This window comes from Oncorhynchus gorbuscha, linkage group LG21, assembly GCF_021184085.1.
Source record: "Oncorhynchus gorbuscha isolate QuinsamMale2020 ecotype Even-year linkage group LG21, OgorEven_v1.0, whole genome shotgun sequence".
Classification (NCBI taxonomy): domain Eukaryota; kingdom Metazoa; phylum Chordata; class Actinopteri; order Salmoniformes; family Salmonidae; genus Oncorhynchus; species Oncorhynchus gorbuscha.
In genome coordinates this window covers 21744608-21768455 of record NC_060193.1, presented here as the reverse complement: position 1 = coordinate 21768455, position 23848 = coordinate 21744608, and the positions used below count along the sequence as shown (strand labels likewise).

The following is a 23848-nucleotide window of genomic DNA, read 5'->3' as shown; positions in this document are numbered from 1 at the left end:
TGTATGAACATGAAACAGATGCTCTCACTCTCCCTCTGCCATGCCCATGAATAGGATGGAATATGGGAGAAAAGGGCACATATCATCACCAGTATGTATTAGGGGAATATGAGGCTGAAACCGCTTCACCAGAAGGCCAATGAAAGCCATGTAAGTACACTGTATCTGTAGTCTATTCACTGTGGCCCTGACCCTATTGCTCTTTTCTTGTAAGCTGGCTCTTGTTCCCTCTCACCTAACGCCTCCTCTATGCTTCCCTCAGGGCATGTTTAGCCTTGTTAGACTTACATGTGAACCTTGTAGTCTAACCTCAGACACAGGAGCGAGGATCTTAGTGTGGGGGGGGCATGTCCCACTCAATGTTAAACAGACGTTAACAGAGACGCTAAAAAGCCAGAAAGATCGGTGGCTTGGCCCCAGGTGAAGAAGTAAGCTGTACTGGAGCTAAGCACTAGCTAACCGCTAACCACAAACACACTGCTTCCCTCTGTTAGGGCTGCTCTTACGTTACAGCGACCATTGTTGATGTAACGTGACAGGACAGGACAGTAGGGTAAAGTCTTTCAAAGAGCCACGCTGTGAATGAATGGCCTTTGAGATGGATGGATGAGAAGGGATGAGAATATGGCACTTGGAGCCTCCACATCAGAAAGAAAGAGGTAGAGAGGGATCGAGAGAATTGGGAACTCTCGCCATCTGGTCATGCCCGCTTTGAGGACAATACAGTGCCACTGACACGGCCTGCAACGGAAACATGCGGTCTCTCCTTCACTGCAGCCGAGGTGAGTAAGACATTTAAACGTGTTAACCCTCGCAAGGCTGCAGGCCCAGACGGCATCCCCAGCCGCGCCCTCAGAGCATGCGCAGACCAGCTGGCCGGTGTGTTTACGGACATATTCAATCAATCCCTATACCAGTCTGCTGTTCCCACATGCTTCAAGAGGGCCACCATTGTTCCTGTTCCCAAGAAAGCTAAGGTAACTGAGCTAAACGACTACCGCCCCGTAGCACTCACTTCCGTCATCATGAAGTGCTTTGAGAGACTAGTCAAGGACCATATCACCTCCACCCTACCTGACACCCTAGACCCATTCCAATTTGCTTACCGCCCAAATAGGTCCACAGACGATGCAATCTCAACCACACTGCACACTGCCCTAACCCACCTGGACAAGAGGAATACCTATGTGAGAATGCTGTTCATCGACTACAGCTCGGCATTCAACACCATAGTACCCTCCAAGCTCGTCATCAAGCTCGAGACCCTGGGTCTCGACCCCGCCCTGTGCAACTGGGTACTGGACTTCCTGACGGGCCGCCCCCAGGTGGTGAGGGTAGGCAACAACATCTCCTCCCCGCTGATCCTCAACACGGGGCCCCACAAGGGTGCGTTCTGAGCCCTCTCCTGTACTCCCTGTTCACCCACGACTGCGTGGCCACGCACGCCTCCAACTCAATCATCAAGTTTGCGGACGACACAACAGTGGTAGGCTTGATTACCAACAACGACGAGACGGCCTACAGGGAGGAGGTGAGGGCCCTCGGAGTGTGGTGTCAGGAAAATAACCTCACACTCAACGTCAACAAAACTAAGGAGATGATTGTGGACTTCAGGAAACAGCAGAGGGAACACCCCTATCCACATCGATGGAACAGTAGTGGAGAGGGTAGCTAGTTTTAAGTTCCTCGGCATACACATCACAGACAAACTGAATTGGTCCACTCACACTGACAGCGTCGTGAAGAAGGCGCAGCAGCGCCTATTCAACCTCAGGAGGCTGAAGAAATTCGGCTTGTCACCAAAAGCACTCACAAACTTCTACAGATGCACAATCGAGAGCATCCTGGCGGGCTGTATCACCGCCTGGTACGGCAACTGCTCCGCCCTCAACCGTAAGGCTCTCCAGAGGGTAGTGAGGACTGCACAACGCATCACCGGGGGCAAACTACCTGCCCTCCAGGACACCTACACCACCCGTTGTTACAGGAAGGCCATAAAGATCATCAAGGACATCAACCACCCGAACCACTGCCTGTTCACCCCGCTATCATCCAGAAGGCGAGGTCAGTACAGGTGCATCAAAGCTGGGACCGAGAGACTGAAAAACAGCTTCTATCTCAAGGCCATCAGACTGTTAAACAGCCACCACTAACACTGAGTGGCTGCTGCCAACACACTGTCATTGACACTGACCCAACTCCAGCCATTTTAATAATGGGAATTGATGGGAAATGATGTAAATATATCACTAGCCACTTTAAACAATGCTACCTTATATAATGTTACTTACCCTACATTATTCATCTCATATGCATATGTATATACTGTACTCTACATCATCGACTGCATCCTTATGTAACACATGTATCACTAGCCACTTTAACTATGCCACTTTGTTTACTTTGTCTACACACTCATCTCATATGTATATACTGTACTCGATACCATCTACTGTATGCTGCTCTGTACCATCACTCACTCATATATCCTTATGTACATGTTCCTTATCCCCTTACACTGTGTATAAGACAGTAGTTTTGGAATTGTTAGTTAGATTACTTGTTGGTTATCACTGCATTGTCGGAACTAGAAGCACAAGCATTTCGCTACACTCGCATTAACATCTGCTAACCATGTGTATGTGACAAATAAAATTTGATTTGATTTGATGGAGACGCAGAGTCAATGCCCATGTTCCGTTGCCTCCGTGGCAGTGCCACAACCCTCCCATGAGAGATAGAGAGAATATTCTGGGATGGCACCAAGGAGAGGTGGTAGAGGACAGCGAGTTTAGATGGGCACCGGGCACAGACAGTCATGTCATAAACCTAGAGGAAACGAGAGATAGAGAGGGAGGTAAAGAGAAATGAGGGAGGGGAAGAGAGGAAGTGACAGAAACGGAAAGAGAGAGGGAGAGAGAGAGCAGCTTTCCTCGAAGGCCAGAAGACAACAGGTGGATCTGTGGCTGTGAACTCTAGTTGGAAAACTAGGTAGGACACACCCTCTGTAAAGCAGCGTCCAAAAACATTAAACACTTAGTTTCCATGTGTTTGACCATTCCATTCGCGCTGTTCCAGCCTTTATTTTGCGCCGTCCTCCCCTCAGCAGCCTCCACTGGTCTCAGCCACGTGTTCGGGTGACGGACAGGAGCATGCAGATCAACACACATGCATACAGACTAGACATTGTAGGGCTTGGGGTCCACATGACACACAGACAACAGGTGTGTGCTTACAATGTATACCGTATGTAATACTCATCAGTAGGCTATAGAAGAAAACAGAAAGGAATAAGTGATGATGTGATACTGGGCATTGTACTTATTAATCCATCATTGTATTTGACAAAACAAAAAAAAAACGTAAAAAAACTAACATGTTCCAGAATTACTTTTGGATGTGTATGTGGGGGCTTTTTCAAGCCTGTGTAGTGGGATCAAAAAGTATATTAACTGGCTTTTTATCACAATAAAATTGTAGAATGGATGCATTTGAATACATTTCATTTCCCATGATCTGTCATTCATCAGCTCCAACCCCCATATGATATAGCAGCATGTAGCTGTGCTCTGGTAAGAATACAGGAAGTCTTCCCGCTTTATGACTTCCTCTCTGGCACGGCCAAACAGGAAGCTCACTCTGTATTTGACACAGACATAGCAGGAGTCCCTGAACCAGATGCACAGAAATACTGTAGAACAAATATCATGTTTTTATAGACTGATAAATATCTGAACTCTAGATTCATAATATACTTGATAATAACAGTACGGTTTTGTACATTACGGTTATTCACCCTCTCCTTCACATTATCCCTTTTTAATCAATTACATTCTATGTTGTGCACTTGTTAAAGGTCATTTATTGTGAAAATGTTGCGGCACATTTACTACAGTACAGACTGATATGGAAATAGTAAAACTCAGCGATTCCAATGCTTCTGGTATCTGAAGTCATTTGATCTGCAAAGGCCACAGCAGACCCAGCCTTTTCAAATGTATTTTCAGCCCCTTTCTGTGAACTCTTTCCTCCCACTTTTTCACAGTGTTCTTAGCCAAACCCAAATGTCTTCAATACCCCCCCCCCCCTCTTAATCATGCATCATGCTCTATGGGAATGTGGATGTCAATGTTTATGTGTTTAGTTGTGTACGTTGTTAGCTCAGTTACTCTGTTGTTTTTGGTTCAGAGAGAGAGAGAGAGATAGAAAACATAAAATGACCACATGTATCGAGGAGGGGGAGGGAGGGAGGGGAAGGTGACGGTGAGGCCTCCATGCTTTATTTTCCTTGAAAGCTTCCTGAAAACCACAGACACATGGTACAGAATTCCCCTCACAGTGGGAGAGAGGGGGACCAGGGGGTAGACAGTTTTAAAGAGAGAAAACACACACACACAAATACATAGATATGCAAAAACAAACACACACACACACAGAGTGAGATAGAGAGTTACGAGAGAGAGCTTAGAAAGAGCCGTCAGTCTAACACCTTGGCTTTGATGGGTTTGAACTCTCATGGAGACTTCTATGGGAAAGTGGAACACCACGAGTTTTGCAGGGGAGGGGGAGGTGGGCTGTAGGGTAGTTGCATTAATCCAATGTACAATGTATTTCAACTTGATTGACAGATCCCCCAAGCTTCTCCCTTGACCCCCCCCATTGCTGGGTCCTGAAAGACAGTTGAGGACAAGCGAAGAAGTGGGTATTTTGGTGAGGCTTGCACGCTGGGAAAAGGTAAAGGGTCATCCTCCATAAATTAGACTGTTAGCGCTGTGATTTGAGCTTAGCATGGACACATGGAACCGTGTTAAATCACTAGTGGCTGGACCAAAGCAACAACATCCTGTACTTGTGAAATGGATCTCTAATTCAGACTGTAGAAAATCCCCAGTAAAAAGCCACTCAACTATACTGAACAAAACTATAAATGTTACAGTTCATAAGGAAAACAGTCAATTGAAATAAATGAATTAGGCCCTAATTTATGGATTTCACGACTGAGCAGGGTCGCAGCCAATGGGTGGGACCACCAGCCACTGGGGAGCCAGACCCAGCTAATCAGAATGAGTTTTTCCCTACAAAAGAGGTTTATTACAGACAGAAATACACCTGAGCACCTCCGTGGCATTGTGTTGTGGCAGAATTGCTCATTTTAGAGTGGCCTTTTCCCCAGCACAAGGTGCACCTGTGCAATGATTTGATTTGGATCTCTTTTAGCCCTCATTTGGACTAATCTTCCAAGAGTCCTTAAACATTCAAATACAATTTATAATACAATCACATTTTTACATAATACACTGATATATTGACCAGATAAATACTCTAACAGTCTGAAAAGATAGATTGCTTCCTTCAACTTCCATAGTCCTGCACAATCTTCCAATTTATCCTAAAGTATTGTTTGAATTCATATATTGAAAGGTTTCTTGTTTGCTCAGATAAATTATTCAATTTCTTTATTGCTCTGAATCAAAATGTTATTTTGCCTAGTGGGCTAACTAATGATCATGCTGTAAGCTTTATGATATGCCACACCTGTCAGGTGGATGGACTATCTTGACAAAGGGTCGAATGCGCACCAACAGGGATGTAAACAAATTTGTGCACACATTGAGAGAAATAAGCTTTTTGTACATATGGTACATTTCAGAGATATTTTATTTCAGCTGGGACCAGCACTTCACATTGCATTTATATTTTTGTTCAACGTAGTTTCAAAGTTAATGTCACATCCACAAGTACAGTGAAATGCCTTTTTTTGCTAGCTCTAACCCCAATAATACAGTAATCTATAACAATGTAATACTAAAATAAAGTTAGAACAAAAACACAAGATATGAAATAAGAAACTAAGTAGCACTATGACTAATCCAGCAATACAGTTTGGTATCCATGAAGTGTTATGTACAGTGAATGTGTTTTCTAATTTCATATTTTAGTTCCCTTTCTCCACTTCTACAGATTCTTGTAGTAAGTAAGCACTAACATCACACTTCTTACACTGGGGAAACCAAGGGGAACTGGAAAAAAATATATGCCTTTGGTTTTTAGTGTCACTCGCCACCTAGTGGGCTAACTAGGTACTTGCAGTAAGTGCACTTCAAATTAAGTCCAACAAGTCTAGACAGCTATTACTCCACTGTATGCATTGTCAAGAACGTCACTGATTACAATCTGGATATCAGGTTTACTGAATATGTATGTGACCTAGAACTCAGGGGGATTGTCGACATTAATCAATGTTCATGTTCTTATGACAGATGTATTTCAACCTTTCCAACTATTGTTTCGATCTCATTTGACCTATTTTTCCCCCCCTTCCTCTAGCAGCAAGGTCAAGTGAACATAAAACACATTTACAGACTTTGTGATAGACATTGTAAAACGAGACTTTTGGCATCATCGAAAAGAACAGTCATTAAACAAATAAGTTTTCCCATGTGGTTTTGTCAAATAAGGGACCATTATGCCAAACCCTCAAGCAGAGACTGGAGAGAAAGTATGTCCGTAGATTGTGTAGGTCCTCTGGCTAAAAGGGACTCAGATGGGTAAACTATCATTTTAACAAAATTCCAACAAGTCTTCCTCCGCCATTTCCCCTAACTAATACTCCCCATGACAAAATTCCAAACAACCCTAATGTTATGTACATTGGACCATGAGTACATCCCAAATGGTACCCTTCTCCGCTATGTAGTGCACTAGTTTTAGATTAGAATGAGCTTCTTGGGGGTGAGACGTAAAAAAATACATCCCATTGGCGTAATGGGAAATAGTTGCTTTACTGTGAGTTTACTCGAGGTCCAATCAAAAAGGGGAATTTTGAGGCAAGTGTGTATTTCATTACATTGAATTGTTTGTTTATATGTTTGCTTTTTTCACTTGCTAAACCAATGTCAGATGTGGCTAACCAGATAAAATAGACAATTGAGACTAAAAAGCTATTGGGGAATATGGTTGAGTCAACATAAAGTACATTCTTCCCAAAGAGAAAGTCTAACATCACATATAACATTAACACTTATGGTGTCACCTGTACAAAAGTTTAACCATGCTGCAATCCTGTTGGTCTACACTGAATTGTTAGGTTTCAACCCAATGGCAAGTCTGCATTAAAAAAGAACATTTTTTTTAAGTATGAATATTTATTATAAATTATCACATTTACATTTACAAGCACAACCATGTTCTGAATAAATACTTGAGAGCAGGGCTATGGGGTCAGGTCACATTGTTCATGAATTCAAACCGGACTGACTTCAAGGAAAGATTACCTGCAGACACCCTCAACTAGTTAAGTTCTTTCCTCATGGCTCCCAAACTCCCCTACCACTTTGAACAGCCCCTATGACACTACCCACATCCCCCTCTCCACTCGAGGCAGCAGCACTGGGGAATGGTAAAGTCTTGGGGTCCCCTCCTTCACCTTGGGGTGACCCCAACCCTCGGTGTTGGTTGGTCTTTGTCCAGTGCGCCACCATCTTCACCTGATGCTGGGGTATTGGATGTTGACTGCACACTGTGTCCGGAGCTTCCCCTGGGTTGGATTCCACTGAAAGAGGCACTTCCTAGGATATCAGCAAATTGGATAGCCTTGAACCTCATAGTTTGGGGCTTGGCTGGTTGGGAGGCGGTGTCGTTCGAAGGTGAAATACTATGTTGGCTCTGCACGCGATTCACCTTCATACGTCTGCCCTTTACAACACTGCTGGTGGGCTTGCGACTCTCTGTGAGTTCAGTGATGCTAAGGCCTGGTTTAACTTGGATTCTGGGAGTGCTTGGGTGGACACTGGGGGCAGAGGTGGGCACAACTGGGGGTGGATGCGCTTTGTTGATGGGAGGCACCGTTTGTTCACAGAGATCAGCATCCTTGTCTTGGGTTGATCCTGCTTTGCTTATAGGTTTTTGGAAGCCCATGAAAGCATGGCTTTTCTGGCTTTCTGAGAGTTTACCAGATATGAACCTAAAGGGATTGCGTGTCATTTCATTTCTATCCGAGTCACGTGGGTGAGACTTGGGGTCTTCATGACTAGAATGATTCACAGTTTTGTGAAATGAGTCACTGCTTTGAGAAGTTTCTTTACTGAGGACATTTTGGCTCGGACTGGCTGTTAAAGTAATGGAGGTGGGCTGGATTTCAGCAGGGGCAGATACATTGCTGCCCGAGGGCCTAGTTTCACCTGGGAGCTTTATGCCCAGAACACATTCATTCTGTTTGGATCTGGAACCTTTGGGCAGTCTGTAAATTACAGACCCAAACACGTTGAATCTAGCTTTAGGCTTGAAAGGGGCCGAGCTTGTTGGACCAGGTTTAGCCTCTCCTGCAGTCAAACGGTCATGGAAAACATTGTTGCCGGGCAGACTAAAAGTTGGCTGAACATGTTTTAGACTCTCACTCTGGGGAGATTGTAGTAGGGTTGTTTGGGATCCCTTGAAAACATGGCCGATTTTAGCCTCGTTAGGTGTAGATCTAAGAAACCAAGGCCTGCCGGATCTCGTGGTAGAGCCAGACATTTCAGTGGTAGTAGTCTGCACTTCTGAAGACTGGACATTGCTGGAGGCATGCAGGCTGTTAGAGTCTAGGTCATCTTCTATGGACTCAAGTTGGACTTCTCGTGGACCTGATTTTAATGTCATTGGGGCTAGAGTATCGCTTTGGGCAGAGGAAGTTGTAGTGGAAGCTACTCGAATTCTAGGGGCAAAGCTATACTTTCTGTATACATCTGGATACCCACTGACAGAACTCATTATCATGCCCCTAGGTATACCATGACTATTTCTCCAGCCAGTACCCTGACTCTTTGCAGTGTTTGTGTTGACTGAAGTTCTGATAGCAACAGAGGGTATGTCATCGTTACTCACGATGGGAGCCAATGTTTTTTCGGGATCTTGATATTGGAACCCTCCGAGTGTATTTACATTTGTGGATTTTCCAGGTTTGTAACCACCGGTGGCTAACCCGTACTGACCACTGGATGAGCTGCTTAGCCCAGTTTTCCTCCAAAGGACATAGCCACTCCTGGTTTTCAAAGACTGGTCAGGGGCAGTTTCCCTCTCTGCAGGCTCAGAGGGACTTTGGGTGGGTTGAGTTGCAGTGGGGGCCATTGTGTTCCAGAAAGAGCCAAATCTAATAAGAGGTTGAATTGTGCTGAAAGCACTTTTAGCCTGAGTATCAGCCATTTCACCCAGGAAATAGCTACTAGGGCTACCTCCACTTTGAGCAAAGTTAGCACTGTGATGGAAGGGTTTGTTGATACGAGAAGCATGTTGGGCTTCACTGGTAGCATCTACTTTAGAAGAATCGGATTGGCTCAGGGTTGGTGGGCGCACTTGTTGTCCATTGGCAGACTTAATGGCTGTAGGGTACAACTGAGAGCCTATGTAGCCATAACCCCTTTGGACATGTGTGGATCTTCCAGACCCATGAAGACTGGAGTTTCCTTCACTTTGGGTAGCAGAGGCAGCACCAAGTCTGCTAATGGTCTTCACTCCTTCACTAGGGCCCTTGTGAGTGGTTTCAGAGGTGCTGGAAGTGGATTGGGATTCCCTGAAGAGGTAGGAAGACATAAACGTCCTGTATTTGGATCTTTCATTCTTGCTCACAGGGTTTCCAGCCTGTTGGGCTGGGATGGGGTTGTCGTCAACAACAGGAGAGCCAAATGTGTCCCTGGCAGGTTGCAAACTACTGGTGGTAACATGGCTTCTTTGAGTCATAGGGTTTGAGACTGAATGAAAAGTACCAGAGGCACCCCAGGTTCTGGGGACAAGTGGGCTAACTAGGCCACTAGAAGGGTAGGTACGAAAATGGACAGTCTTACTGGGCACAGAGCTGCTTGAAAATCTGTTCGATTGAGTGTTGGAAGGCGGAGACTCCTCAGCATCAGGGGAACCTTCTCTCCCAGTCTGGACTCCCGGTCTCAGGCTGAAGACAATCTGAGCCTGGTCAGGTTGGACACTACTGGGGACCGGTTGGCTTGGGCCAAGGCTCTGGCTAAATGTGTAAGGGTTTTTGAAAGTCCTCCATTTTCTTGGGCCCTGTGTACCGAGAGAACTTCTCTGTTCGTATACTGCTCGCCTGCCTACAGGGAAATAGGAGTGCAATTCAGTATTAATGAATGTCATGTCTAAATACACTGAACAAAAATATAGAATGCAACATGTAAAGTGTTGTCCCCATGTCCTGAAATAACAGATCCCAGAAGTGTCAAAAACAGCTCATTTCTCAAATTTGTTCTCATTCCTGGAAATTAGCATTTGTCCTTTGCCAAGATAATCCATCCACCAGACAGGTGTGGCATATCAAGAAGCTGATTAAACAGCATGATCATTATACAGGTGCACCTTGTGCTGGGGACAATAAGACATGTGGCATTGTGTTGATGTGACAGAACTGCACATTTTAGAGTGGCCTTGTGTTTCTAGGGTGAGTGCAATTGGCATGCGGACTGCAGGATTGTTCACCAAAACAGTTACCAGAGGAAGGAATGTTAATTTCTCTACCATAAGCCACCGCCATCATTTTAGAGAATTTGACAGTACGTACAACCAGCATAACAACCACAGACCACGTAACCATACCAGCCTAGGCCTCCACATCCAGCTTCTTCACCTGCATGGTCGTCAGAGACCAGCCACACAGACAGCTGATGAAACTGGGTTTGCACACCCCCCCACCCCAAAAAAAATGCATGCTCGTCATCACCAGCGTCTGGGCCTGACAGCAGTTCGGCGTCATAACTGACTTCAGTGGCAAAGTGCTCACAGTCGATGGCCACTGGAGAAGTGTACTCTTCACGGATGAATGCCGGTTTCAACTGTACTGGGCAGATGGTGTGTATGGCGTTGTGTGGGCGAGCAGTTTGTCAATGTGAACAGAGTGCCCCATGGTGGCATGTATGGGCAAACGTACGCTATATACACAATTACATTTTTTTTATTTGATTTTTTTGTTTGTTTTGTGTTTTTTTTTTTTTTTTTTAATCGGTGGCAATGTGAATGCACAGAGATACCATGAGATCCTGAGGCCCATTGTCGTACCATTGATCCCCCACCATCACCATGTTTCAGCATGATAATGCACAGCCCCATGTCACAAGGATCTGTACACAAAGTGTCCCAGTTCTTCCATGGCCTGTATATTCAGACATGTCACCCATTGAGCATGTTTGGGATGCTCTGGTTTGACATGTACAACAGCATGTTCCAGTTCCTGACAATATCCAGCAACATCACACAGCCATTGTGGAATGTTGTCCCACTCCTCTTCAAATCAGCCTGAGCAAATATGTGAAGGAGCTGTTGTGCTGCATGAAGCAAATGGTGGTCACACCACATACTGACTGGTTTTCTGAGCCATGCCCCTACCTTTTTAAAAAAGGTACCTGTATTCCCAGTCACGTGAAATACAGACTAGGGCCTAGTGAATTTGACAGATTTCCTTATATGAACTGTAACTCAGTAAAATTGTTGGGAAGTGAACTACAACCTCACAATTGAATCACTGAATTAAAAAAAAAAATTGACATGTTGGTAGTGCAGTTTCCTAGTCAGATCATTTGGACAGATATAAAAAAAATGCTGAGCCCTAAATATAATATTTTAAAAGTTGGCTTGTCCTTACATTTAATATGTAAGCTTACTAATAAAGTAACAGCAGCTATGGAAGTTCACTGAGCATGTGGTTTCCAAACAGTCTAAATCATATCTCCTCAAAACAATTTCACATCACAAGATAGAGGTCAAGCACACAGGTTATGTAAGGACAGATTCTGAGCAATAACCCTGGGCAGCTGGATATTGTTAACAATTCACCCAACTCACGTATTGAAGTCTATGACAAACAACTTCACAGACATAGATATGACCCGAAAAGAACATTCACTTTTTGTGCAATAAGTTAAAAATAGAAACGTTATCATGCTTATTACTCTTACCCCTTGATAAACATGAACTGACTTCCACAGTAGCGAATACCAGACACAGGAACAGAAGTCTGTAGGACAAAAAAGAAAGTTTGATTTCATTACTGAAAGACAAGTCAATTTCTCATTGTTATCGTAGTACACAAAGTATTAGGCAATAGTCTGAAGTTACTTGATTAAGAAAAGAACATACCTCAAATTAAGTCTTAAAGTAAATGACATTATTGCTGACCAGCAACCAACATATGATACACGACAGCACAATCAGATTGTAGTAGATTGTAACTGAAAAAGAGTCCAAGGTAAAAATATCAATTTAAAAAAAAGCCTTGTTTGATCAACCTCTTGCTCCTCTAGTTGTTAAATAGCACCCTGTGGTCAGAGATCCCCTTGATTAGCATATTAGATGTGCCTGTTGCTATCTCAACAGGTGCATCTAATTCAGGACCAGTTCAGAAGAGTGCAACATTACAGTATTTTTCAATAGGGATGTATTGTGTAGATTAAAACATATTCTTGTCTATATAGAATAGGCCAGGGAATCGCGTTAGCGCTGTTACGTTTCTATTTGCGTCCTGAAATTTTCTGAACGTTTCACCTCACTGAACACACGCCAGGCCCATGTGAACACAGGTGCGTGCAACCAATTAAGTTGATTGCATCCTCCAGAATTTTGGGGAACATATGACACCTGGTCTCAACTGTTTTGATAGGTCTATATGACATGAGCTTACGCCCTCTTATATTCTAAATAATGGTAAACCAAGCAGAAGTTCAGAACAGTATTATTTATTAACTTATTATTCAGAGAAAAAGCAAGCATCAGTTACTACTGCAAGCCATTTTTCCCGCGAGAGAAGAAAATAAAAAAACAATAACATGTTTTATTACAACAAAACAAAGGTGCAAAATATCACACACAATCAATAAAAGTTCATTTAATAAATACACTACATTCAAGTAGTTTTTTTATTGAACTGAGCACCAACAAAATTCAACACATTCTAATAGTTGGAAATGGAAAGCCATAGGCTACTTCAAAGCACAAAAAAATACAATTTTACATAAAACTATTTCATTCAGTAGCCCAATGGCTTCAAAGAACAGCCTATAGTCTTTACAATTATGTTACCATTATGTGTTTGGTCACCACCAATTATAACATGCATGTGTGAAGAAATGGACACAGAGGCCTAGTTGGCTATTATATGGAATACATATTACTGCTTGCTCCAATTTCCAACTGGACCCGCCAGTCTTCTACAGTCTAAATGGGTTACTGTAGTGTAGGCTCGTGGACGGCAACGCCCCCTCTCTGATCAATCAGGTGCCACTGAGGTGCGTTCAGTTCGCTCGAACGTTTGCTAAGTTACGGAACGGTTCGTACCGATTGACACGTTTCCCCCAAAACGTTATTGAACAGACTCAGGTAGGGTGGCTCCCGTTGGTGGGTGTGGCGAGGTGTGGCTTGAAGCAATGTGTGACATATTTATTAAAGGGCAGTGGCCATGCCGACAGCTTTCTCCAACCCGGTTTTTCAACTGGTCGTTCAGTACAGCACCGGATCCGTTCAACTGAACGTGCCAGAACGTAAAAATGTACTGAACGCAGCCCTGATGACTTTCCAATCAATGAAGTCCGCATCAAATGGTATAGCATGACATCATGAAGAGGTCTCGTAGGTCCTCATCAGTCATACAATCTGTAGGGGAAAAATAAAATATGTAAGAGAACACAATAAATGTCCTTCTTTGGGCAGGCTACATTAGCCTATTTTGGTCCACAGGTCAACTGTTAAAGGACAATACCATCAAAGTAGGCTACGAAAAACTACCGGAATATTAAGTAATGTTTTTTCGGGAAAAATAAAGAGTATTGCAATATAATAGGACTACTTACGCGCTCTCCTTTGGGAATGATTCCCAGTGAATTTGCCCCAGACGCGCCTCAGCGAACGGCGGAACCTTCCACCTCTGGAACCCCTTTCCTCGGCTGAGTTCTCATGGGGAGTCTCATTGTCATCCTCATTCCCCTCACTATCCCCCTCGTCGTCTGTCATGCTTTCCCCGAGAACGCCAGATACCACCATGCGCTCTAGAACACTTTCGTCTACCCGAAGCGCTGCCCTCACTTTTCCCGATACAGAGGTCGGGTATCGGCAGAGTGGGCAAACAATTGTCTTGTCCTGCGGCGAACATTCCTTCGTGGATTCCACTTCACATACTGAGGATTGGGAAAGAGTCACCAGACAGCGCTCACAAAAGCTGTGTTTACACTGTAACTCACGAGGACACTGACGGCCGGTGTTGTAGCTTCGGTAACAAATTCCGCACTCAAGATCTGAACACATTTTTCTTTCTCTTTGGGTGCTGTTTCGTTCAACGAGAATGAACAGGTCTGAATTAATTGGCTATTAGGCTATATTTATATTTCTTAGTGTGGGAGGGACTTTCACTTGACAGAGTGCCCAAAAAAATAGTAACCTATGACTAATATTTAGGAAATAGTGATGTCATCAAAGAGACGCGGCGTCCACGTGCTAACCCTCCCACTCTCCACCCACACATAATTTTTTTACTGTATATGGAGGAGAGGTAGTGGGCCATTCTGCTACAGTTTGGCCAATGTCTGTCTGATATTCACCCACAGTTTCCAGGTATGAAGCAAGTTAATCTGTATAGTGGGCTATCACCCACATTTCCCAGATATAACAGAACCATGAAAGAAAGACAAAGTGCTTGCATCAAGAAGGTTTCCTCTCTTTTGAAATAGTGATTTTGATATTAATCTGTGCCGAACTGGCTCCTGTCTGTCTATGTCTTATAAACAACAGAACTGCCTTATGGGGGGGGGGGGGGGAGGCGAAGATACGAGTAAGAATCTTTAAATAAATTCCAGATCCCTAAGTAAATTCCCCCATCTGTTTCTTGATGACATCAGACTACTTTGTAACTGAACAGAACAGGAGTGAGCCATGACTTGAGCTGTCAACTTCCTATGCTGTCCTATAGCCGATCTGCTAATATCTGTCTAGCCCATAGATAAACCCATATCAGTCACTTAAGATGAGCCATAGGTCTCACTGTTGTCTACTCTCGTGACTCACACCGGCTCAGATACCCTTTGAATTCCATCTCATTTGATATGCCCTTGATTACTGTAAGCATAATAGAAACATTGATATCAAACAAGCTGATAGTTGCAAACGTGTTGTGCAACAGTCTGTTATGAAAACACAACAACATACTATTGTCTCTGTTGCCGCCGCCAACTCACTCTACTGGCTTTACCCTTCCCAGAAATCCCAGCACCTCCCTCTTACTGACACTCTCCGGGGTGTATCTGGTCGTAAACGTGACGTCAGCCTTTTGTCCCCACGCTAATCCTCCAGACAAAGCCCAGGACCTATCAGGTGACCCAGTAACTCTTTTCATGGTGATTTCCTTGTCCTGCAGTCAAAGCCAAGAGTAACAGGATCTTAGGGAGGATAAGACATTTGAAAGAAATGAAGACCGTACTCTTTGATGTGTTATTGTGATCTGAGGAACCATTTTCCTCTGTGCCTGCCACCTGTAGATTGACTTAATGTAAAAAGGGATCATGTATTTATGTAAAGAACAAAACAGTTTACAACTTGTACTGAACAGAAAAAAGAGGTATAGGGCTAGTTTCCCGGACCCAGATTAAGCCTATTCCTGGACTAGAAAATACTCTCAATGGAGATTGAGCATTGAGCAGCATGCTTTTTAGTCCAGGGGTAGGCTTCATTTGGGTCTATTAAACCTGCCCATAAACTTTACAAACTTAATACATTTTTTTATTTTTTATTACACATTCCTTTACTTTCTCATTCCCAGCTCAGTCCATATAATGATGAATTGACAAACTATTTAACTTTTGTAATGTGATTGGGAAGTACCGAGATTCCGTTCTTCACTTGAAATAACACCCACATGGGGCTCTGAAGTTTAAACTCAGCTCAGATAAGGAGACAGGGAAGGCTGGGTCTGTGTTTTGAAAGTGAGTCATCCTCTCGTGGGTGAAAGAGTGCAACGTCCAATCTCACACATACATTATGGTGACTCAATACGATAAGATCCACTGACTGCCATAACTGACCAGACACGTCACTCTGGGTTTCTTCACGGTACCCAAACCCCCAAAATGTATTGAATACATCGCTCAGTTATGTATTATAGCCATGTCATCATGGAATGCTCTTGGAAATAAAAGAGAGCCGCACACTCTAGGAGCTCAGATGCAAAAATTTAATTACCAACCTTTCGACAGCCAAGCTGTCTTCATCGAGGTACATCAGGGTTCATACCCTGATGAAGACAGCTTGGCTGTCGAAACGTTGATAATTCAATTTTTGCATCTGAGCTCCTAGAGTGTGCGGCTCTCTTTTATTTTCAAGTTTTCTACTCCGCTAGCCAGCACCTCGCCTAAATAGGTGTGCGTTTCTTTTTCTTCTAGATTATCATGGAATACTCTGCCACCAGAGGTTACTCAGGCAAAAGCAAGTTTAGCTTTGAAAAACAAGATACAAAAAGACACATTGTATCACAGTGCCTCTTCTCTCATCTAATGTAACTGCACTGTATATTAATATATTTGAATAGTGTGTAAATATGAATATATAATTGTGACATACAATACACACACCATACCACAGCATGAATGCACAGAAACACATGCACACACAATATTTGTGAATTAGGTAAAGAGTGATTTGTTTGTATCCTATTTTTGGCAACCTAACTGTATGGGGATCTTATTTGACTGCATACATGCATGATCAGAGACACGTTTTTCTGTAGATACACTATATATACAAAATAATGTGGACACCTCTTGAAATGAGTGGATTCAGCTATTTCTGCCACACCCCTTGCTGACAGGTGTTTAAAATTGAGCACACAGCCATGCCATCTCCATAGACAAACATTGGCAGTAGAATGGCCTTACTGAAGAGCTCAGTAACTTTCAACGTGGCACCGTCATAGGATGTCACCTTTCCAACAAGTCAGTTCATCAAATTTCTGCCCTGATAGAGCTGCCCCCGTCAACTGTAAGTGCTGTTATTGTGAATTGGAAACGCCTAGGAGCAACAATGGCTCAGCCGCGAAGTGGTAGGCCACACAAGCTCACAGAATGCGACCACCGAGTACTGAAGCGCGTAACATAAAAATTGTCTGTCCTTGGTTGCAACAATCACTACTGAGTTCCAAACTTTCTCTGGAAGCAATGTCAGCACAATAACTATTTGTCGGGAGCTTCATGAAATGGGTTTCCATGGCCGAGCATTCGCACACAAGCCTAAGATCACCATGTGCAATGCCAAGCGTCGGCTGCAGTGGTGTAAAGCTCGCCGCCATTGGATTCTGGAGCAGTGGAAACGCGGTTCTCTGGAGTGATGAATCACGCTTCACCATCTGGCAGTCCGATGAACGAATCTGGGTTTGGCAGATGCCAGGAGAACGCTACCTGCCCGAATGCATAGTGCCAAACTGTAAAGTTTGGAGGAGGAATAATGGTCTGGGGCTGTTTTTCATGGTTTGGGCTAGGCCCCTTAGTTCCAGTGAAGGGACATCTTAATGCTACAGCGTACAATAACATTCTAGACCAGGCCTGGGCAATTTCAGTCCTCGGGGGCCTTATTGTTGTCACATTTTTCCCCCATCCCTAGCAAACACACCTGATTTAAACTAATTCCATTTTTAACTGAATAACATGATTAGTTGATTATTGGAGTCAGGTGTTTTAGCTGGGGCTGGGGAAAAAGTGTGACACCAATCAGGCCCCTGAGGACGAGTTGACCAGGCCTGTTCTAGATGATTCTGTGCTTCCAACTTTGTGGCAACAGTTTGGGGAAGGCCCTTTCCTGCTTTAGCATGGCAATGCCCCGTGCAAAAAGCAATGTCTATACAGAAATGGTTTGTCGAGATCGGCGTGGAAGAACTTGACTGGCCTGCATAGAGCCCTGACCTCAACCCCATTGAACACCTGTGGGATGAATTGGAACGCCAACTGCAAGTTAGGCCTAATCGCTCAACATCAGTGCCTGACCTTACTAGTGCTCTTGTGGCTGAATGGAACCAAGTCTCCACAGCAATGTTCCAACATCTAGTGGAACGCCTTCCTAGAAGAGTGGAGGCTGTTATAGCAGCAAAGGAGGAACAACTCCATATTAATGCCAATGATTCTGGAATAAGATGTTCGACGAGCAGGTGTCTACATACTTTTAGTCGTGTAGTATAATTCAGAGAGGATGTTAGCATGTGTGGCAATATGTCTCCTGGGGTCTTGCAGATAAACAGATAGAAAGACTAAACATCATATAAGTTCCATTAGACCAGCACCAGTAACTCAACTAGTTATCAGGTTGCTGCCTTTTGAACTGATATCCCGAAATCATAAAACATTGTGATCCACACTTGAATGATATCCACAGTAATTTGACTCACAACTGTCATTCTTAATACCCTGGACATTGAAAAAGACAGTGTACATACAAAATACCGTACTGTGAGGACAGTGAGAAGTGTCAAGGTTATAGGAGGTGGCTTCTACCTCTATTCCATGTCCCTGGTTACTAGTTACCACCACAACCTAGAGATTACTTAATGTCAGGGCAACCAGGAGACAACCCTGGCTCCAGGAGGAGAGAGGAGAGGATGTCAAGGCATGGGTAAAGCAAGAGAGGAGAGGAGATATGGAGTGAAAGAAAACAGAGAGAGCGAGCCAGTATAAATAAGAGGTAGAGAGGGAGATTAACGAAGTGTGTTAATTTTTACTGTAAATGAGAACCATGGTGTGTCCGGTGAGAATTTTGGTAGTGGAGAGGAACGTCAAAGCTCACCCTTATCTGAGAGGTGTGTGACAGCGAGTGTATGAGGCGGTAAGTGTTTGTTATCTTCCCACACACTACATGGTTATGAATTCTCGGTGAGTTTAACTCCCATGGTGTTTTCATATCAACTGAACTACATACAGTAGATAAAGTATGGCAATATATTAATATACAAGCTATCATAGCAGTTATGACATCATGCAGTATGTCTTTTTGCCATTCTGTTGTAATGCTGCACTGTGTACCATTTCTGACTGTGGATGTCAAGGAGTTGGAGAAAGTAACTCATTATTGTCAAGCAATTACACAGGGTGAATCTTGACCAAATTTGTCTGGAATATGTATTGAGATTATTGAACCAAATAAAAGTGTGACATGTACAGATAGACCAATCCCATGGAAACATGTTCATTACAATCTCTGCTCCTGGGGCCCAATACAAAATAGACCACTATTGCTAGGCAACTGCCCTGTTGAGTACGGCTTGCCTTGCTCTATCCCATGTGAATGGAGAGGCTGCTGTTTATGAAAGTACAGTTTGATCTTTATGAGGTAAACACATGGACACCTAAGGGAATATCAGATGAGTACAGTACACCCCTTTTCCATCATGTATATTACAATTGATTTTCATATTGTGGTTCATTGGTGCTATTATGCAACAGTGGAACAACACTTTGGGAGGAGATCCTTGGCAGTTTACTTGATTCAAATCTCAATTTCACTAGTCAACTATCAGTGGAATTTTATACAAACCCAGTAGTGCTGAGGGCATTCCTATTCATTGTATGATTGTTGCGTTGGTGTTGTTAGTGCATCAGCGTTCTAACTAGCCCACAGTGAGAAAGAGCTCAAACACAACAACACACAGAGGGACAGAGAGAGAGTGTAAGGGCCCGGTAATCACTTCTATCCACGGCTCCTGTCCTCCTTTGTTTTTCCACCTCCACTTCTCTACCGTTTACTTGTTATACTGCTTTCACATAGAGAAAAAAAGGGGAATGTTTATCTGCCCCCACAGCCCTGTAATAATGCTTTTTTTTTACTGGCAAATACAGATTTTTACTCCAATCTGGCAACCCTCATAAAATCTGACATAACACCAGTATCCCAAAGTATTAAGTGAAAACAAGCATAGAAAACAGTATTGGCATTAAAAAAGGTAAGACTACTATTATATTATAATTATTTAGGTGACAACCTGGTTGATTAACAATATTGGGTTGTTAACACATTTGTTTTTAATATAAATAAATGTGGGGGAAAAATAATAATTGCAATCCTATTTTCAAAAGCATGCGAGTATCCTGTTCATATTTCACAACCGCAGGCTTTTGTAGCTGCCTTTACTCAATTGAGCAAAAATAATAGCCTTACACTTGATTTGGGCTACATTATTGCATGCTAAATGTTTCTGGTCAGTGATAGAAGAGCAAATGAATAAATGAGCTACCATTTCCACTTGTACAGCAAGAGAGCAATTAACCAAATATACAGACAGAGATTCAGTGAAACAAAATCACATTGATTGAAGTCATGTGCTTTTGGTCGGGAGTAGTCTTATGCCACTAAGCAACTGTGAGTGAAGAGCAAAATAATCCACTTGCTAAACTAAACTACATAACATGCTGGCAAACTGTTCTAATAAATGAGCCAACTAGACAAGATGATCATGAGCAGCCCTCACCTCAATTTAGCTAAAATTTTCCCAGCCTAATTGTAGCCTAACCAATATCCAAACAGAGCTTCAGTGAAAACAAATCTTACATTGATTTATCATTTCTCAAGAGGAGTCCCCATGCTTGTCTCAAAGCAGAGCGATGGCGCTGTCCCAATCTGAAAGCTGCACACAAACTGAAATTATAATCTAGTTGACCGTAGGCGGTTAGACTATTGCTTGACATTTATTACAATGATTGGATGACTTTGGGAGTTTCAGTAAGCACCAATTTTATAGCATTCCTTCAATTGCATGAGCCTACTTTATGCCAATATTTCCATAATGAAGTGATATTTATTCCCACAGTAATTCTTAATGGATCCATCCAGTTGTGGTGAAGAAAACAGTTCATGCTTAGTGGTGGGTTATGGGAGAAGTGGCAGGGGGATAGTTAACAGGCGCTGCCTAGCAACCATCAAGAGTTTAAAACCTCTTAAGGTGTAAAGTCCCCTGTTTTAGTCCCCTGTTTACATTTTCTCTTATAAATCGATTTGTGCACATGCCTGCAATCCTTACATCATAGTGCAGTAGGAGAGAGTGGTTTCATCACAGTAGCACATTCAGAGATCGATCTATAGCGATTCATCTAAAATAGTTTATAGATAAAAAAAACAAATAGTTTGTCATAGATAGACAAGATGTATATGAGATGAAAGGGAAGTTTCTAATGGGTTCAGGAAGCTAAGATATAGCCCTGTGAGACCTTCACAGTGATGGGGGCTGATGTTCTGATCAAATCCAATTTTATTTGTCACATGTGCCAAATACAACAGGTGTAAGACCTTACAGTGTAATGCTTACTTACAAGCCCTTAACCCAAAATGAAGTTTTAAGAAAAATACCAAATAAATAAAAGTAAAAAAGAATTAAAATAGCACCATTAAAATAACAATAGCAAGGCTATATACAGGGGGTACTGGTACAGATCAAGAGAGACCTTTAGAAAATATGCACATTTTCTCTAACACTAAACATACAAATATGTATATTACGGATATAAGGAAGGTGAAATGTTATAATCTGATTATACTATATTTAGTAAGTATGTAAATAATTTCAAGCGGTATTCATACAGTTATGTTGAATAGAAAATACACCATATCAAATATTTCATATTTTTATCATATTTGTGCTGTGTACTAGAGCTTGTGTTCTCAAGTGAATACACCTCAGCAATTTATTTTTAAAAATGACTAGAAAAGTGAGACTTTAACCTTTCTTGGAGTATGCAACATTTCCAGTTATTGTTTATGGACCTCTCATAATAAATAATTACTTTGGGGGATTACATTTAGGCCAATGCCGCCTCAGCATTACGGCTAAGTTTCATGCTAAGCCTTAGACAGAAGTTTACCGAAATGATACTAGATCATTAGGCAGCAATAAAAGTTTTGGCTTTGATACCGGCAATAGCTTTCAGATACATGGAAATGGTGGAAAAAAGTTGGCAGCATGGGAAAGTTGGCGGAAGAACATCTTAGTATGAAAGGGATACCAGTCTGATTGTGGATCCTGCAGTCAGGCTTTCCATTTCCTCTGCTCCCCACTGCTAGGGGCTAGGGGGCAGGCTTCTTCATTTGGTAATTAACTGAAGCTAGTGATTCAAGGGCTTAGGAATCTTGTCATAAACCAAGAGGAAACAGAACAGAAAACCCCAAGGTTTAAGATGGACTATTTTAACCCCATATAGGCCTAGGCCCATTCCCTCTGTTACACACATACTGAAAGGTTAGGTTACAATAGCCAAAAACACTTGAACTGTAATACTGTATCAGAATATAATCAATATTTATTATATCATATCTTCCTCCAGGTTCTGCAGACATAGCAAAGAACATCTGACCATCCCAAACGCAGTCTGACCCTGAACCCCCCCAACTCCCATCCCCACTTCCATCTCTCCCTTTCCCTCACGATGGCTGAGCCTCCAGAACCAGTGCACTTCCAGGGGGGCCAAGCAGCAGCAGAAGCAGCAGCACTCGGCTCTGAGCCAGGTGAGTCCACAGAGGTGGAGTGTCCCATCTGCTACCACGAGTACAACCAATGTGGCAAGTGTCCTCGCATGCTGGAATGCCTCCATGTCTTCTGCACCGAGTGCCTTCAGAGAATCCAGCTGTCCCCGTATCCAGCTGAACCCGTGGACCCCCAGAGCCCTCGCAGCCCTGCCATTTTCTGCCCCCTCTGCCGCCACCCCACCCTGCTGGAGACCGGCGACCCCCTCACCCTGCCCTGCAATTCCCGCATCCTGGCTCAACTACCCCCCATGGCTTTCTGGACACCCGTGTCGATGGCTGCCCACTTGGCCACCGTCACCCAGAGGGTGGTCCTCTCCCTGGATACCAGCAGGGACGCCCGCTTCATCATCCTGCCCACAGTGAGCCTAAGGGTGGAGCAGATGCACCCAAGCGATAGGCCCCACGGTGGAGGTGTGGGCCTGGTGGGTGAGGTGCAGGTGCTGCAGCACCACAGGAGGACTTTGGCCGTGGTATTCTGGGTGTTGTTTATGATGATCTGCGTGGTGGGACTGGTGTTTGGGCCCAGGTTTTTCCGCAATTGAGGGGAGAAGGAACCGAGGGCCCTGTCCCAATACTTTTACATGCAGCCTCCCTTCCTTTTGTCTTTCCTTGTTTCCTTCCCCCTTACTCAAGGAAGGAAGGAAGGGTGTATTGTCAACATATTTGAATATGGCCTAAGATCTAGACTGAACTACGGGCCTACATCAAACGTAGCCTTGAAACATCCTGTTAACTTCAATTCAACTGTAAATTACATATCTTTAAAATATATAAAAGGTTGAGGCATACAGCCTCATAATCACATGTCTAGCTCTGTTAATTGGTGTTGAGAAAATTATATATAGACAGTTCTGAGTTTTCCGCTATGCACTGATTTAGAGTTCCCTCTAGTGGTCTAATCTAGGAGCGCCTATTACATTGGGGCGCCAGGTAGCCTAGTGGTTAGAGAGTTGGGCCATTCAACAGCTTGCTTGTTTCGAATCCCTGATCCGAATAGGAGAAATGTCTTACGATCTGCCCTTGAGCAAGGCACTTAACCCTAATTGCTACAGGGTTGCGCAATAATGTCTGATCCCTGGCCTTGACCCCACTCTCTGAGGGTGTCTCAGGGGAGTGGAATTTCACACCAAGCACTTGTACAGGTTACCCACTAGTACATGTGTGAAACAGGACAAATATAAGCAGCCACTATTTGACCTTTGATTGTATTGGCTATTTATTAAAATATTTTCATGTGTTTCATATTTTGACTCTCTCTCCCTGTGCGTGTGTGTGTAACATCATTTAGGCTACATAATGACTATGAATTATGACTAATGTGGAAAATGTATTGTGGAAT

At 43.3% G+C, this 23848-nt stretch overlaps 3 protein-coding genes across 4 annotated transcripts in view; 1 reads left to right on the top strand and 2 right to left on the bottom strand.

Annotated features, from left to right (window-relative positions):
• Positions 1-23751, top strand: part of si:ch73-335l21.2 (RING finger domain-containing protein) — a 72329-nt gene extending 48578 nt beyond the window's left edge. Inside the window, exons 1-2 of one of the 2 annotated variants that reach the window (XM_046320525.1) lie at positions 18603-18822; positions 22308-23751. In XM_046320525.1, the coding sequence (XP_046176481.1) occupies positions 22410-23051 (642 nt within the window). In that variant the 5' untranslated portion in view covers positions 18603-18822; positions 22308-22409 and the 3' untranslated portion in view covers positions 23052-23751. Of the gene's footprint in view, positions 1-18602; positions 18823-22307 lie in introns of those variants that run through there. The other variant, XM_046320526.1, reaches the window with a different exon arrangement.
• LOC124008926 lies at positions 7126-12276 on the bottom strand. The gene is made up of 3 exons (XM_046320521.1): positions 12115-12276; positions 11934-11992; positions 7126-10079 (listed from the first exon to the last, which is right to left on the bottom strand). The coding sequence occupies exons 1-3, from the start codon at positions 12141-12143 to the stop codon at positions 7423-7425; spliced, it is 2745 nt and encodes a 914-aa protein (XP_046176477.1). The 5' UTR covers positions 12144-12276; the 3' UTR covers positions 7126-7422.
• On the bottom strand, positions 12855-14372 carry si:ch73-335l21.4 (E3 ubiquitin-protein ligase-like). Its single transcript, XM_046320527.1, has 2 exons — positions 13821-14372; positions 12855-13623 (listed from the first exon to the last, which is right to left on the bottom strand). Exons 1-2 carry the CDS (start codon positions 14269-14271, stop codon positions 13565-13567), a joined length of 510 nt encoding a protein of 169 aa, XP_046176483.1. The 5' UTR covers positions 14272-14372; the 3' UTR covers positions 12855-13564.
• Positions 23752-23848: the final 97 nt, after the last annotated feature.

Bases quoted from the DNA above. Each gene is read 5' to 3' on its own strand.
- LOC124008926 (XM_046320521.1), bottom strand. From the start codon at position 12,143: ATGTCATTTACTTTAAGACTTAATTTGAG. The intron at 11,993-12,114 runs GTATGTTCTTTT...TTTGTCCTACAG, and splicing joins ACTTTAAGACTTAATTTGAG to ACTTCTGTTCCTGTGTCTGG. The intron at 10,080-11,933 runs GTAAGAGTAATA...ATTTCCCTGTAG, and splicing joins CAGTTCATGTTTATCAAGGG to GCAGGCGAGCAGTATACGAA.
- si:ch73-335l21.4 (XM_046320527.1), bottom strand. From the start codon at position 14,271: ATGTGTTCAGATCTTGAGTGCGGAATTTGTTACCGAAGCTACAACACC. The intron at 13,624-13,820 runs GTAAGTAGTCCT...TTTCCCCTACAG, and splicing joins TCATTCCCAAAGGAGAGCGC to ATTGTATGACTGATGAGGAC.